This window comes from Mobula hypostoma, chromosome 9 (assembly GCF_963921235.1).
Source record: "Mobula hypostoma chromosome 9, sMobHyp1.1, whole genome shotgun sequence".
NCBI lineage: Eukaryota > Metazoa > Chordata > Chondrichthyes > Myliobatiformes > Myliobatidae > Mobula > Mobula hypostoma.
This window is the reverse complement of record NC_086105.1, coordinates 26,210,025-26,222,182: the sequence shown is the minus strand read 5'-3', so window position 1 is coordinate 26,222,182 and position 12,158 is coordinate 26,210,025. Positions and strand designations below refer to the sequence as shown.

General features: G+C 41.2%; 1 protein-coding gene across 3 annotated transcripts in view; it reads left to right on the top strand.

The window, feature by feature from the left end:
• The window catches only part of si:dkey-97m3.1 (fatty acyl-CoA reductase 1), a 175,186-nt gene that overhangs the window by 118,766 nt on the left and 44,262 nt on the right, over positions 1–12,158 (top strand). For all 3 annotated transcript variants that reach the window (XM_063057912.1, XM_063057911.1, XM_063057913.1), the window contains 2 exons: positions 7,840–8,017; positions 9,130–9,174. In XM_063057912.1, coding sequence (XP_062913982.1) covers positions 7,840–8,017; positions 9,130–9,174 — 223 coding nt within the window. The remainder of the gene's footprint in view (positions 1–7,839; positions 8,018–9,129; positions 9,175–12,158) is intronic.

Below are 12,158 nucleotides of genomic sequence, written 5' to 3'. Positions count from 1 at the left end.
CACTTCTCAGCCCTGTTTTGCACCCTATCAGTGTCCGGCTGTAACCTCTGACAGCCCTTCACACAATCCACAACACCTCCAACTTTTGTGTCATCAGCAAACTTACTAACCCATCCTCCACTTCCTCACCCAGGTCATTTATAAAAATCACGAAGAGTAAGGGCCCCAGAACAGATCCCTGAGGCACACCACTGGTGACCGACCTCCATGCGGAATATGACCTGTCAACAACCACTCTTTGCCTACTGTGGGCAAGCCAGTTCTGGACCCACAAAGCAATGTCCCCTTGGATCCCATGCCTCCTTACTTTCTCAATAAGTCTTGCATGGGATACCTTATCAAATGCCTTGCTGAAATCCATATACACTACATCTACTGCTCTTCATCAATGTGTTTAGTCACATCCTCAAAAAATTCAATCAGGCTCATAAGGCATGACCTGCCTTTGACAAAGCCATGCTGACTACTCCTAATCATATTATACCTCTCCAAATGTTCATAAATCCTGCCTCTTGGGATCTTCTCCATCAACTTACCAACCACTGAGGTAAGACTCACTGGGCTATACTGTTCTGTTAAGAAGAAGCTGACAAATTCAGTCCAGGTAGTAACATAACATCAGTCTCCTCTCATTCAACACTAAAATATGGAATGCATCTTCTTACCAATGACCTGCTGAATAATGCACTGTTTGGATTTTGCTTGGACTCTCAAATTTGATTATCACAACCTTCTTATCATGGCTCAAATAACTGATTTCCTGAGGTGAAATAACAGTGACTTTCCTTAACATAAAGGCAATATTTGTTCAAGTGTGGCTTTAAATTGAAAGTAATGAACAATAAGGGGTTGGAACCATGCCTTGCACCAAGATGTTCACCTTATTCCCAGGATGTTGATGCAGTACTAGTTTGGTCAGTGTCCTAAACCCAGTCATCATCAACTGTTTCCTCAACAGCCTTTCTTCCATCAAGTGACCAGAAATTGGGCTTTTGCTGCTGATTCTTCAATGATCTATTCCATGAAACAATCTATGTCTTCATTCACCAAGAAGCAAACAATTTTCTAGCATTGGTTGATTAGTCGTCTGTAATATTCATGCCACAAGTTTCAGAGGCAGTCTGACCATCTACGCTTAACCATCAAATGCGTTCCAATTGCCTAGTCAGCTCCCAGTCTCCCGTCTCCTCCTCATCAATTTCCATTTGGTCACCATTGACCAAAAACGCAGCCAGGCCAATCATACAAATACAGTCGCTACAAGATCACCAGAATCTGGATAACTTACAGCAAGTGACTCAACTAATGGTATCCAACAGACTTTCTTGCATCTGCAAGACACAAGTCAGTGGTATATTGGAATATTGTGCACTTGCCAGGATGTGTACTGCTTCAACAATCTGCTGGATACTGAAACTAAATGGTAATCTTTGCAGAGATCATAAGAAATTAATAATTACAAAAGCAAGTTCTTAGAAATAGTGACACACATAGAAGTTGCTGGTGAACACAGCAGGCCAGGCAGCATCTTTAGGAAGAGGTACAGTCGACGTTTCGGGCCGAGACCCTTCATCAGGACTAACTGAAAGAAGAGCTAGTAAGGGATTTGAAAGTGGGAGAGGGAGGGGGAGATTCGAAATGATAGGAGAAGACAGGAGGGGGAGGGATGGAGCCAAGAGCTGGACAGTTGATCGGCAAAAGGGATATGAGAGGATCATGGGACGGGAGGCCTAGAGAGAAAGAAAAGGGGGAGGGGGGGAAAGAACAGAGGATGGGCAAGGGGTATAGTGAGAGGGACAGAGGGAGAAAAAGGAGAGAGAGAGAAAGAATGTGTGTACATAAATAAATAACGGATGGGCTACGAGTTTGAGAAGTCAGTGTTCATGCCATCAGGTTGGAGGCTACCCAGACAGAATATGAGGTGTTGTTCCTCCAACCTGAGTGTGGCTTCCTCTTTACAGTAGAGGAGGCCGTGGATAGACATGTCAGAATGGGAATGGGATGTGGAATTAAAATGTGTGGCCACTGGGAGATCTTGCTTTCTCTGGTGGACAGAGCGTAGGTGTTCAGCGAAACGATCTCCCAGTCTGCGTCGGGTCTCGCCAATGTATAGAAGGCCACACTGGACGCAGTACATCACCCCAGCCGACTCACAGGTGAAGTATCGCCTCACCTGGAAGGACTGTCTAGGGCACCACCATCCTCCACCATTAACTCTGCTCTCAAATGCATCTCCCCCATTTCACGCACATCTGCTCTCATTCCATCCTCTGCCACCCCACTAGGAATAGGGTTCCCCTTGTCGTCACCTGCCACCCCACCAGCCTCCGGGTCCAACATATAATTCTCCGTAACTTCCGCCACCTCCAATGGGATCCCACCACTAAGCACATCTTTCCCCTCCCCCCCCCCGCTTTCCGCAGGGATCGCTCCCTACGCGACTCCCTTGTCTGTTCGTCCCCCCCCCATCCCTCCCCACCGATCTCCCTCCTGGCACTTATCCTTGTAAGCAGAACAAGTGCTACACATGCCCTTACACTTCCTCCCTTAGCACCATTCAGAGCCCCAGACAGTCCTTCCAGGTGAGGTGACACTTCACTTGTGAGTCAGCTGGGGTGATATACTGCGTTTGGTGCTCCCGATACGGCCTTTATATGTTGGCGAGACCCGGCGCAGGCTGGGAGATCTTTTCGCTGAACACCTATGCTCTATCCACCAGAGAAAGCAGGATCTTCCAGTGGCCACACATTTTAATTCCACGTCCCAGTCCCAGTCCCATTCCCATTCTGATATGTCTATCCACGGCCTGCTCTACTGTCAAGATGAAGCCACACTCAGGTTGGAGGAACAACACCTTATATTCCATCTGGGTAGCCTCCAACCTGATGGCATGAACATTGACTTCTCAAACTTCCGTTAATGCCCCACCTCCCCCTCGTACCCCATCCGTTATTTATTTATGTGTACACATTCTTTTTTTCTCTCTCCTTTTTCTCCCTCTGTCCCTCTCACTATACCCCTTGCCCATCCTCTGGGGTTACCCCCACCCCTTTTCTTTCTCCCTAGGCCTCCTGTCCCATGATCCTCTCATACCCCTTTTGCCAATCGACTGCCCAGCTCTTGGCTCCATCCCTTCCCCTCCTGTCTTCTCCTATCATTTTGGATCTCCCCCTCCCCCCCCCCACACTTTCAAAGTTCAGTTAGTCTAGCTCTTCTTTCAGTTAGTCCTGACGAAGGGTCTCGGCCTGAAACGTCGACTGTACCTCTTCCTAGAGATGCTGCCTGACCTGCTGCGTTCACCAGCAACTTTTATGTGTGTTGCTTGAAATTCCAGCATCTGTAGATTTCCTCGTGTTTGCTTTCTTAGAAATAGTGATTCAGTACTTGTGCTTTCTGAGTTTACAACAGTAGTTTCTCAAGTAAATACTTAACCCACTGCAGTATTTTGTGTAAAAGTAAATGTAAAACTATTTATTTTTACTTATTTTGTTTTGACTTTAAACAACTCAGTTAAGTATGTAAGATTCTGAAGTGATTGCTTGACTGTTGAGATGATTCATTTCGCTGAGGAATTTAGAACTAAGCAAACAGACTCAAGATAAAGGGTCAGAGACATTTTGGATGATATCAGGATGAAATTCTTCACTTGTAAGATAGTGAATATTTGGATTTTCTATATGGGAGATCTGATGATGCTTAGTTCTTAAATGTTTTTAAAGCTGAGATAAATAATGTTCTGATATGAAAGAGATGGCAGGAAAGTGGAGTTCAGGAGAAAAGGCTATTTGTAATCTCAACAAAAAGTTAAACGTCATTGAAAAGTTGTATGACCTCTTGCTATACAGTGGTGTCTGAAAAGAGGATGCTGTCCAAGTTGCATGACATCTTGTACAATGTCTCCCATCCACTACATAATGTACTGGTTGGGCACAGGAGTACATTCAGCCAGGGACTCATTCCACTGAGATACAACACAGAGCGTCATAGGAAGTCATTCCTGCCTGTGGCCATCAAACTTTACAACTCCTCCCTTGGAGGGTCAGACACCCTGAGCCAATAGGCTGGTCCTGGACTTATTTCCTGGCATAATTTACATATTATTTAACTATTTATGGTTTTATTACTATTATTATTTATGGTGCAACTGTAACGAAAACCAATTTCCCCTGGGATCAATAAAGTATGACTATGATATTCCCTTTTCTGTTAATTTTACATTGCTGAAAGGATGGTGTCATTTATTCTCTGGAATCCTGTACTAAAATTAAGATCTTCTGGTGATGTTTGGAATCTCACAAAGCTTATTTGTTTTTATTGCAAGGATCTTGTGACTCACATGTCTACAAATTGGAATATAATACAATCACTACAGTTGGCTTTCTGTTCAAAATTGCTGAACTGGTGTGTTTTAGAAATAATGTAATCTGCTTTATATTTAGCTTTAAACAAGAATAGGAGTCATCCAGTCAATATCTCAGGCCTGTTCCACTTGGCCTCAGCACTATTTTCCACTCTCTGTCAGACTGTGTTGTTAAATGTCTGTCATTCTTTTCCTTGAATAGATTCAATAGCTCTTAGAGTTAAAATTCCGAAGTTTTCTAACTCCACAAGATGTTTTCCTCATTTCCATCTGAAATGGGTGACCAATGAAACTATTCTGAAACTTGTCTTCTAGTTCTACATATCTTCAATAAGAGAAACATTTTCTCAGTATCTCCTCTATCAATTCCCCTCAGAATCTTAATGTATTAACCTTTTGTGCAGCGTCTTAAATCTTCCTTCATGCATATACCACTTCATCCCAGGAATCAACACATGAAACCTTTCCTGCTCTGCCTTCAATGTAAGCACATCCTTTGCATATGGAGACAAAAATATGCAGTACTGCCTAGGTATTCTCATCAACATCTTGAAAGTCCTGATCCAACTATGTGAACACTATCCCCAAAAAAGCCCACCAGCACCTCTACTTGGTAAGCTCAGGAAATTCCAATGTCCCCATTGACCCTTTCCAATTTTAGTAGGTACATTATAGAAAACACCCTATCTGAATGAATCAGAGCTTGGAATGGCAACTATCTTGCCCAAGACTGCGAGATCAAAATCCCAAACTGCTTATCCAAGTCTGCTGACTGATGCTGGCAGCCCCTTTGGATGGGCCACTTGAAAAGATGGAGATGGCCACATCATAGTTAGGGACTATACAACAGGAAACACCCCCGCCCCCCAATCATTTCCAAAGCCCTGCCGCACTTCTGCTGGGCAATGGTTTAGAAATCACTCTTTTTTAAAGAAAACAGGAAACAGTATTAATAGGCTACTGATCATTACCATATGGCACATGGTGGTTAGTCACAGTTAATTGGGTAACATGAATTAGCGCTGAAGAAATAGTCTGCAGTTAGTAGCTCAAGATCTGGTTTCTACTGTGTTGCCTGAACACCTGCTAGTTCCTTGTTTTGTTTCTTCACAATGCTCTGTTTGGCTTCATTCTGTGGGCTCATGCCAGGCTGAAGTAACGGAGCTTGTAGCTTGTGCAATCTACTTCCCAACTGTAGGTGAGGATTGTCCTGTACATGTGCTTTAGTTGATCCTTGCGCATAAAACACTTTTCAAATGTTTCTGGTTAATAAAGAACTGTGGTTTGATTCTGTCTTTAGCAGACACGTGTATTGGAAGCTGTGCTTAAATAGAATAGCCAAGGTCACCCGAGTCTATACTTTAAAATAATATGTCTTTAAATGAAAACATTACAGAAATTCTTTTCGTTTGGATTATCAGGTAGTGTTTGATCTGGATGGACGTTGGTTCCCCTAGAAGTAAGGATAGCCAACCTTTGCAAATAAGGTGAATGATGATTGTAAGAATTCCAAATGCTACTTTTAACTCTACCCTTGCTTCTTGCTCAATTCTCCCACAAACCCACAGGATGTGTTAGGCAACGCACAGAAAATGCTGGAGGAACTCAGCAGACCAGGCAAGACTGCCAAAAAGGGTCTTAGCCTGAAATGTTGACTATACTTTTTAACATAGATGCTGCCTGGCCTGCTGAGTTCCGCCAGCATTTTGTGTGTGTTGCGTGGATTTCCAACATCTGCAGATTTTCTCTTGTTTGGATGTGTTGGGCAGTAGCTTTTCATTTTTAAAAAATGCAGTGATTTTAGTCTATGCTCGGGAAAAAAATTGGAGCTTGTTTTCTACTCTGTATATTTGGATTGAAATTGCTTCATTATTTTATCTCCATGCTGCTATGGGATCTGCAGAAAATTCCATATGGTTAAAGGCTGTTTCTTTCCATTGCTTCTTTTTGAGGGTCAGGCTCATGTTTGCCAGCTGCTTTGTCTCAGTTCTCATGTCTGCAGATCAGATGATTAGCAATATCAAATGACTTCTGGCTTTGATGCCCATCCTCTATTGACATTAGCTTGAGCCAGCCAGTCATCAGATATATATAAAATAAGCTCTTCAGAATTAAAGGAAGTTCATTTTTGCACGGAAGTATCGTGTGTGAATCTTGAATACAGAGTGGTTATTCTCTTTTGCATGAATGTGATTGTTGGACCTGATGAATCATACATGTGTGACCACTTTGGTAGCAGCAGTGAACGCCTTGCTTAAAAGCAAAGACTGGATCATCTGAGCTTCCACAACCAAATTGAGACACTATTTCCGCTTGAGCTGTTTGGAAGTTGAGATACTGTACCTGCTATCACCGCTTCTGCACAGTAGTGGGATTTGTGCTGCCAATTCTCAGCTGGTGATACTGGCCGCCTGGCTCTGTGCACAGCCTAGCTAAAGATAGGAGAAGATTGCAGCTTGGTCTCACAGACTTTCTAAGAAGGCAACCAGGTATTTCCAGCCACATCCAAATCAGCCTGCTCTTGCGGGCCATCCCGTTATGATCCTAACTAAGTTCACTGGAGCAGAACTGGTGAACAGTCTTACCTTCTGAGGAGTTGGCACACAATGTGCCCAGGCCTACTGCAGTCCCCTCTGCTATGGCTTCTGTCTGCGGGCAGAAATTCTGATGCAGTGATCAGGAGTCTTGCTGGGCAATTAACCCATTGAATCTGAATTGGATGTGTTAAGGTAATAAGAAATGACGTGTTAATTATGGTTAAATCTATGACTATGCTCTGGATTGAGAGATAATGATCAAACATCCTGTTTATGGCTCAATAAACTCTGCATGAGAAACTCACAGGATGTCAAACACTCCCTTCCTGTCTGCACTGTCTATTCCTTGATTGTTCACAGTCTCATTGTTATTCACAAGTATTTAATGAACAAAAGACTGTAATGCATACAATTAATAACGGGTAAATATAATGATTTTCCATACAGAATTTTAATAATTGTCTATCTTAAACAGGCAAAGTTATCTGAAGTGTTGAAGAATAAACAATATTGCTTCATCATTTTGCACTTGGAATCTTCAAGGATTTTGTTGCATCAATCTTAAAGCTTTTCTGAAGTTTGTCATTTTTTTCAACATTTCAAACTATGGAAGTTGAGTATCAATATATAGGTCATATAATTCTCTTAATTTGCTCTTTAGATTCCACTTAATTAAGATGATTAGATTATAAACAATCTTTCCATATTTCCATTTTACAATTTAAATTCTTTCCTCTTTTTTACTTGCAGTTTTGCAAGTATCATCGGCCATTAGTGGAGGAAAATAACAAGTGATTTATTCAGTGTGATCACTTGTGCTGTTATTTTTTCCCTCATGCTAAATTAATTAAATATCTGCCATTAATGAATCTGACTGGCTTAAATTATTAAACTTACCTTGCAATTTTTCATGATATTTTAAAAAAAATCTTTTTATTCCAGATGGATGGATGAAAGTATGATCCAGGATATCACCCCCAAACTGATTGGAGACCGACCAAACACGTACACTTATACAAAAGCACTTGCAGAGTACGTGGTCCAGCAAGAGGGTGAGGATTTAAATATCGCCATTATCAGACCTTCCATTGTTGGAGCAAGCTGGCAGGAGCCATTCCCAGTAAGTCATTTTACTTTAATCCAATATATCTTAACAGGATGCTGCTACCAGTTTAGCTCTGAGCCAAGAGGGCAGATTATATCTTTAATCTTACTACTTAATCTTTTTGGTGGACATAAGGAGGGAACCATTCAGTTGGATGGACCTGAAAGCAGGGATGCATCAGAATATGCATGAGTATTTTTGTTTGTTCAGAGTTCATTCTTAAGTAATCCCTACTATCATGCCCAGAAGAGCACATGAACTCCCTTGGAGTCCACTAGGTTGCTAGAGATAAGAGGATAGCTGCCTTTTAATGTAACTTGTGAGATGGATGATCAAAGAGCCTTCGTGAATATCTAAGCCTCGAGCTTGTGCTTTATAATAAATTAAGAATTATTGAGAACAAGCTAAAGTGGGAACCAAACACTAGAGAAGGCATTGATTGGTGAAGGAGATAAAGGGCTGGAGAAGGGGGAATCTGATAAAGGGGAGAAGACCATAGAAAAAAGGGAAGGTGGAGGAACATCAGAGGGAGCTGGTAAGGAAATAAAGTGAGAGAAGGAAATAGGAAAAAGGAATAGTGAAGGGGAATACCGGAAGTTCAAGAAATTGATGTTCATGCCATCAGGTTGGAGACTACCCAGATAGAATAATAAGGTGTTTCTCCTCCAACCCGAACGTGGCCTCGTGAAAAACCTGAATACACTAAGTCCTTTTTCTGGCAGTCCTCCCATGGCCTTGGTAGCTAAAAATGAAGAGAGTACATAAATATTTATCTGGATCTGATTACCACTGTTAAATGCTTTTGAAGTCATGGTTGTAAATTGTCATACTCATTTGATATTTAGAAACCTGAATTATTTTCAACTTTCAACATACTTAGATTTTTCCTTTAATTTTTCATTTACTGAATCAATTTGTTTTAATAGTTTATAATATTTTTCAAAATATTTGTTTCTTGTTTATAATGCTGATAATCCTATAATCTGACATCCTATTACTGAAGTAGTAGATTCTGGAAGCTTTTCTGTAAAAATAAAAACAAAACACCTTGCTGAATATAGTTAGCTGCAACTGTAAAATCATGAATTAAATAAAAAAACTAACCGTTTACTGTTCTAATTGAATAGGGTTGGATCGACAATTTCAATGGACCAAGTGGGCTTTTCATTGCTGTATGTAAAGATTTTTTATTTGTTTTTATCAGTACATAAACCTTTATTAGATATTGAATTTGTAAGCAAGAAAAATAAAGATTGTTGATATTCCTGGGTTCCTCATACCATGTGGTAAAGTGAAGCAGCATTCCCAAAGTGCACACCACAAGTTCAGTTTTGGGATTACCTCTGTGTCACATTCTAAACCACTTAAGTAGCTTGGCCAGACATAACATAGGCTAGTCTACTGCCAGTACTGAGCAGATTGACAGAAATAGGATACATTTCTTCTGTGTGATCCTCAATCTGCCACTGAAACCACTGCAGATCCCCAAGATGTCATGACAGAAGGAAATTACATTGCTGACTTTTCCAAAGTTCCCTTTGCATAGATGCATAACATCTGGGGGGATAAAAGGCACAAGATGGAAATTGCCCCTTTTTTTTTTGTTAACACTGTTTTGCATTCATGTGTAGCGCTATTCCCACAGGGTAGATCAACATAGCCAAAGATCGACTGTCAACTGGATCTCAGTCCTTTAATCCACAACTTTGCACATTGATGGTGCACAGTTCCTGACTGAAGGGTGAGGGAAATCAGCACTTGTGTATGTTGTGTTTTGCAATTTGTAGGCAATGAGAGCATAAGAACAAACTTTTGTCAATTACATGTTTCCTTTCATACCCAATCTTTATTTTCTAGGCAGTCATTCGCAGAATGTCACATTGACTTTCTTGAAAAATGCACTTTTTAAACATGCCAATCATTCTTTTCCCCCATAAGTCACTCCTTATTACTTACAATAAATTCTTCTACTTTACCCTTCAAGGAACCCATGTTTACTTTTGTGAAGTTTTTTTTGCTCCAATATGAAACCATAACACCATAAGATATAGGAGCAGAAGTAGGCCATTCGGCCCATTGCATCTGCTCGGCCATTCAATCATGGGCTGATCCAATTCTTCCAGTCATCCCCATTCCCCTGCCTTCTCCCCTACCCTTTGATCCCTTGGCTAATCAAGAACCTATCTTATCTCTGCCTTAAATGCACCCAATGACTTGGCCTCCACAGCCACTCATGGCAATAAATTCCACAGATTTACTACCCTCTGACTAAAGTAGTTTCTCTGCATCTTTGTCCTAAATGCACGTCCTTCAATCCTGAAGTTGTGTCCTCTTGTCCTAGACTCCCCTACCATGGGAAATAACTTTGCCATATCTAATTTGTTCAGGCCTTTTAACTTACAGAATGTTTCTATGAGATCCCCCCTCATTCTTCTGAGCTCCAGGGAATATAGCCCAAGAGCATTTTGACCCAATTAAGTGACTGCCCGAATTAGCTGAAGTTTCATGGAAAATGAATAACAAATAATGTATCTAAATGAAATACAGAACAAATTAGGACACTACCAATACTACAATAGTACTTGAAAATATATTAGTTCCTAATAGTTATCTACAGAGGAATTCATCCAGTTTACGCTGCTGTGTTCTATTGACTGCAAATGAACAAAATTAGCACAGACTCTTGAGTGCAGATAACGGACTGCCTTCATACAGTGGTTCAACTATTGTATCCTCCAAAACTTTTTCATTGTAACATTCAAGATGATTGTCAATACCTTCATATTCTTCATAGTTTTTAACTTGTTGAAGTAGTGAAATTGTTTTCATTTTCACTCCCCACTATTTCTGGCATCTCCAATCCTCAATGCTTGAAACTGCAGTGAGCAAAAAAAGTTTTGAATTGTCTTGTGCGTATTTCTCGCCAACAATCAGTGACAAAATATGCTGCTTTTTGAACAGAAACACGTGCAATGAACGCGGTTTTAAAAAAAAGTTTTCTCTAAGCGCAATGTCGTGTCTAACAGCCACACAAGTGCATGTGACTGACGCTAGTCAAAAATGGTTCGGCAACAGTTCCCTGTCGCAATTAAGTGGCATTGTGTCCTAAACAAATGAAGGAAATCTCTGCTACTTTCTCTATTAGCTTTTGTTGTCCCAATTAAGCATCTGCCCCAGTTAACTGGAATCCACTGTACTACTTTTCACACAGAAATGGTAACTTGCTAAGCACTCAGGATTCATTCCCAGGAGCAAAAGCGCTAATAGAATAAATGCTAAAGGGGACTATTGTACCATTCTATATACAGAGAGAAATGTGCTAATTACAAGAACCTGGCACAAATCTACCAATGAATCATCCCATGGCATGATTTGGAGAGGCTGGTGCTGAGATTGGGGTTGCAATCTGGTCATTCAGTACTCAGTTCTCAGGGTTGCAGTATGATTGGCAAGGTGAATGCTGGGCTCTGATGAGACCTGCTCCATATGTTGACATGGATTGTAAGATGGCACTAGTCAAACACAGCAACATGTTGCAGGCTGCTTACAAAACTTCTAAATATACTTCTGAACTACTCCCACTGCATTCTGCAGCCTGTAATTTCCCTTTAAGTTACGTACTTTTGAGCCATCTTAAGGAACTAGTGATTTTACTATCCCATGAAGGACTCACTAGACACTAGAATACTACAACACAGTACAGGCCCTTCGGCCCTTGATGTTGTGCCGACCCATATATTCCTTTAAAAAAAGTATTAAACCCACACTACCCTGTAACCCTCTATTTTTCTTTCATCCGTGTGCCTGTCCAAGAGGCATCTTAAATACCCCTAATGTTTTAGCCTCCACCACCATTCCAGGCACCCACAACCCTCTGTGTAAAAAAACTTATCCCTGATGTCTCCCCTAAACTTCCCTCCCTTAACTTTGTATATGTGGCCTCTGGTGTTTGCTATTTGTGCCCTGGGAAACAGGTACTGGCTTTCCACCCTATCTATGCCTCTCATAATCTTGTAGACCTCTATCAAGTCCCCTCTCGTCCTTCTACGCTCCGAAGGGAAAAGTCCCAGCTCTGCTAACCTTGCCTCATAAAACTTGTTTTCCAATCCAGGCAACATCCTGGTAAATCTCCTCTGCACCCTCTCCATAGCTTCCA